The 4,997-nt window shown below is 36.8% G+C and overlaps 2 protein-coding genes and 1 long non-coding RNA gene across 3 annotated transcripts; 2 read left to right on the top strand and 1 right to left on the bottom strand.

The window, feature by feature from the left end:
- Positions 1-215: 215 nt before the first annotated feature.
- On the top strand, positions 216-957 carry LOC124435793. The gene is made up of 3 exons (XR_006945158.1): positions 216-243; positions 321-472; positions 794-957. It is a non-coding gene; the product is annotated as an uncharacterized LOC124435793 (long non-coding RNA).
- A 669-nt stretch (positions 958-1,626) lies between these two features.
- On the bottom strand, positions 1,627-4,060 carry LOC124435792 (kelch-like protein 1). Its single transcript, XM_046985748.1, is given in 7 exon segments — positions 1,627-2,086; positions 2,179-2,198; positions 2,200-3,102; positions 3,437-3,566; positions 3,568-3,673; positions 3,801-3,877; positions 3,971-4,060. Coding segments are annotated over 5 exon segments (1,614 nt in total). The 5' UTR covers positions 3,672-3,673; positions 3,801-3,877; positions 3,971-4,060; the 3' UTR covers positions 1,627-1,629.
- A 122-nt stretch (positions 4,061-4,182) lies between these two features.
- On the top strand, positions 4,183-4,985 carry LOC124435794 (probable serine incorporator). The gene is made up of 2 exons (XM_046985749.1): positions 4,183-4,368; positions 4,631-4,985. Exons 1-2 carry the CDS (start codon positions 4,303-4,305, stop codon positions 4,982-4,984), a joined length of 420 nt encoding a protein of 139 aa, XP_046841705.1. The 5' UTR covers positions 4,183-4,302; the 3' UTR covers position 4,985.
- The last annotated feature ends 12 nt before the right edge of the window (positions 4,986-4,997 follow it).

The raw sequence follows: 4,997 nt of genomic DNA on the forward strand, positions 1-4,997 counted from the left end.
ACATAATTTTTCTATTGAGGACATTTCAATATTCTTATCTAATATGCATATCTTTCTCCAATAAAATACAATTCTCACTACAGAGATGTTTCTTTTAGATTTTTTCCTTATTTAGCATCTTTATGACAAACATTACGTGTGTTATTACAGATATACTTCTTTAAAGATATTAGTAATTATGCAGATTTATTCTACAATGAGTATTGTTTACTTTTGTAGTTGAAGAAAAATGGTGACAGTAAAGTAAGTTTCTTTTACATGAAAATGTACGCTGTTTCTCGTTCAACAATATTTATACATACGTGTATTCGCCCACGTAGGGGTACAAGTCACGTCACCCAAAGTGACTTGCCTTCTATTATCCCGTCTGCGGCCCTGCGATTTCTGGGCGTAGACCCGCAAGCTTTGGATGTTGGCAAAACAATAGACATTAACAGAACTCTCATAGCCACTTTCATATCGAAATATTTTGGTAAGTAATACGTTGTATCCATTTAGCCAGGAACTATTTAAAAAATACTCCCATGAAACAGTTTCTTGTATGATTATAAAAATGTATAATTGATAGAAAAAGTTAATTTGTGCTTTTCGTGGACACTAGGCAAGCGCTGGCAACAGCTAAAAAGTCAGGTGTATGGCTTTACATACACGTTTTAGCACACATGCATGTTTTCTATCAAACAATTTTACGCAAAGCGGTTCTCCCCTAAGGTCACCTGTTTTAATTCTCAGGTTAGATGTCGTTTCCCCATGCGACACTGTGTGCATCAAGTTTTTTAAAATATTTTTCCAGAACTTGGCAAAGAATCGGTGACTCGAAAATATTGACAGAGGATTCCGAACACGTGATCATAGGAAGCAATGTTGAAGTTTAATCTAAAATTACTCACAATAATGATATCATAAAAATGACTACTGTATGTATTCATACGAATAAGAAATTTCATATATGCTAAACTATGTGCGCATAATTTAATTCATACACTTATCATTGATTCGAAGTGTTCACTGAGAACTTGCACTAAGAGATTTCCATAATTTTGCGCACGGTATGATCATTATCAATCGTGGTATGTTCCTTGTTTATTCTTACAATCTTACAATGATCGGCAATTATTAGGACGTATGTAGCTAATTTCAACTATAGACTAGAGCTAGTTTTATCAACTATAGACTAGAGCTAGTTTCATCAACTATAGACTAGAGCTAGTTTCATCAACTATAGACTAGAGCTAGTTTCATCAACTATAGACTAGAGCTAGTTTCATCAAATATAGACTAGAGCTAGTTTCATCAACTGTAGACTAGAGCTAGTTTCATCAACTATAGCTAGAGCTAGTTTCATCAACTATAGACTAGAGCTAGTTTCATCAACTATAGACTAGAGCTAGTTTCATCAACTATAGACTAGAGCTAGTTACATCAACTATAGACTAGAGCTAGTTTCATCAACTATAGACTAGAGCTAGTTTCATCAAGATGCCACATTCGAAGGAGTGCCCATTCAACTAAGGAGATTATTTTCTCATCTGCGACCTATTTTGTTGTTATTTGATCAAGAAATCTAAAACAGATGCAGCTGCATAAGATCTGGCAACATTGGTAGACTTGACGAGTTTCAAGAATTGGTTACTTCATCGTAGCATTCAACACTGTTCTCAACTGACATGTCCTCGCTCGTACCATTAATCGCAAATATCTTTCCACAATATAAGGCCACGGCAGGCAACCACGTGGTCGACTCATGGACGTCATCGTTTCCCACGTGTCAGTAGCATGGTTGTACCGCTCGACCGAAGATAGAGAACCATGGTACTCGTTAACTCCACCGACAACATAAATGTAGTTCGATAACTGAACAGCGCCAAAATCACATCTTTGATACGTCATCGAGGCTTTGCTCTCCCATTGGTCAGAATTTGGTGAATAACTTTCGACAGATGAGATATAGCCCAGATCATCATCAAATCCGCCCACGGCATACAGACTTTCATCCAGCGGTACAAGGGCAAACCGTCGTCTCTTGTGCGTCATATTAGATACTTTAGTCCACCTGTCTATCACAGGGCAGTACTTTTCGACGTAGCTGAAAAAGCATTTAAACAGGCATCATTCTTAAAAGTTACTACCCAACCTGGTATAAAGTCATTTATCACATTTCATTCTCCTTTCGTTTACCTGCATGTATTTTGACGGCTACGACCCTCCAGCAACATAAATATTCCCGTTGAGGGCAGCAGCCTTCACCTCACCACAGCAAATGACAAGGTGAGCAACATTCTTCCACTTTCCCAGAAAGATGTCATAACATTCAACAGAGTTCAACTTGGTTTTCCTTTGAATGCCACCAATCACGTACAACTTCCTGTCAAGTACTACCACGGCGCATGAAACGCGAGTGCTTGGCAGCTTCGCACCCTTCCATTTTATGGTTTGACAATCGAAGTACTCTATGGACCTTGTCTCCTTCATAAAAGACCTTTCACCGCCGAGAATATACAGCCAAGAAGAGCAAGATGGTCTCATCGATATTCCGGCACATTCACAATGACAGAACATGGCTTTCTCTATCACGTTTTGCAAAGCTAAATCGTCCTGGATAAGTGACCTTCGAGAGATCTCGCGCAGCTTTTTCGGAGGTATAAAACACAATTTGACAGCGGTCAACAAAATTGCTATCATCTTCCGTCTTGCTTGCATGTCGGTCTCAACCCATTCAAAAATGAATTGCAATAATTGAAATTCGCTGTCGATGCAAATATCATCACTCTTGATGATGGATTTCAGGCACATGGCATCCAAACTCAAAATCTCACCATATTTCGAGACGGCTGCAAAGTTCTTTTTCATAAAAGATTCTGCTTTTTGACTTAGTTGCATACATGAGAATCTTTCAGCCAGTTGGTAAATCCCAAGACAATTTTCTGTCACCAGTTGGTCCATGAGGTAATGTGCGCAAGTTTCTTTAACGTCAGCAAAACCAAGAAGGTCTGCCGCTTGTAGTAGATCCTCGACATTCTCATCCGTGATGATGATCTTACCCGTGTAACAATAATCGAGAAGTAAAGCCATCGAATCACTTGTGACACCTTTGATATTTACCTAATTGAGGTAAATTTATATATTTTAGAAGGAAATATCTTACATTTTAAGGAACTTACTCTTTCGTGAGGGAAGTGTAATTTTGAGCAACAACTGTACGAGTTACGGTCCAATCCAAAGACCGGAAAATTTGTAAATAAGCGGAATTTAAGTGTCGTTCATATTATTGGATCATTCTGGTAAAATTCATTGACGACTGAACATTTATTACTTTTAAATTTTAATGAGCTTTTTGCCCTTGAAATACGTTTTGCTCGGACTTTGAACGCGGAATGAAAGCAAGTTAAATAGAGTGATATTCAGTGCAACATAAAATAAAACAAGCCTTACTTACTTCGGCTTGATGTTTTTCACTCATATCATCACTAAACATGGCTCTAAAATAAGCACTTGACGAAACCAGCACTGCCTTGTGTACAGTGAAATTGTCGTTGTCAACATGAAGAACGACATCACAAAACTCCCATTTTCATAAGTTCATGCAAGTTTGATAGCACCTTTGTTGCAAAACGAGCCTCCACGTTAGCTTTCAAATCGCACTCCAATTTTTCTTGGCTATTTCCAGCCATTTCTAAAGAATCAATAACATTTCATTATTCATCGTATCGAAACCAATTTTATCAGTTCCCGCTAGCAATAAACCTTGCTATTTGCTAAAATTTATTAAAACTTTACAACGTCACCACATTTTTCTTTACCTCAAAAAAAGAATTTCAAAAAGTTAATCCTCAACAAAAAGAAACTCGACACAATTTCTGATAATGTAAACCGGGTCCTAAATAGACAAACATTGAAAAATTATAATAAATCGCACTAATTTCTAATTATTGCAAAAATTGTCTTCAATAGTAAGAAAAATAACAATTACCTAAATTCGTAAAACTAAAAAATACATTTTAAGCAAATGCTCTTCCATTCTATCATGTTTGTCATAGTCTTTGCTGTCACTAATTCACAATTCTCAATATTTATTTGCATTATGTATTTCCATAACGACATGACGACACGAAGTTGTTACCACGACAACAATAACATGACGTAGAGGCTTAGATCCAATCTTCCAGCTGCGCGACAAATTATTCAAACGTAATGTATTAAGATATTTTGCGAAGTGATTGAAAACGTCAACTAAAACTCAAGTAAATAATCACAACGAAGAAAAACATAACCGCTGCTTTTTTCAAAGGTTAAGCTTTAACTATGGGTGCCGCTCTGGGAGCCATTGGTGGACTGAGCTGTTGCTCCTTAACTTCGTGTGCTGCTCCAGTAAGTATGGAAAGTAATAGGAAATGGAAAAAATCAGGAAAACTTATGTTGATCGAACATCAACTTGTTTTTCTCATTTTATAATGATTAAAATTGTCCTTTACAATTATGTAATGCTTGTACAATCCATATGGTGATACTTGACCGACTTTTGTCTTCATAAATTGAATCGTAATAAGATGTTGAAATTCGAGTTCTTAAAATCTTAATACTTCATTCAGTTTTACGCGTAAATAAATGATTTATCTTGCTGTGTTACAAGGCTGCCTTCTGCTGTGGTCCATCTGCTTGTTTTTGTTGTTGTTCACGATGTCCACCATGCAAGAACTCAACATCAACAAGAATTGTCTACAGTTTCTTTTTATTTCTTGGAAGCATTGTCTCTGGTATCATGTTGACTTCTGGTATCAAGGAAAAACTTAGGGAAATTCCATACTTGTGCAGTGATGAATGCCCCGCCAACAGTTTGGTTGGTTACACAGCAGTATACAGAGTTTGTTTTGGCATGGCTGCCTTTTTCTTTCTGATGACTTTAATGATGATCAATGTTCAAAGTAGTAAAGATGGAAGAGCAAAATTTCAGAATGGGTTGGTATTGCATAATGATGTAATGTAATGTAGTGAACTTT

Source organism: Xenia sp. Carnegie-2017, unplaced genomic scaffold, assembly GCF_021976095.1.
Source record: "Xenia sp. Carnegie-2017 unplaced genomic scaffold, XeniaSp_v1 HiC_scaffold_156, whole genome shotgun sequence".
NCBI classification, from domain to species: Eukaryota; Metazoa; Cnidaria; class Anthozoa; order Malacalcyonacea; family Xeniidae; genus Xenia; species Xenia sp. Carnegie-2017.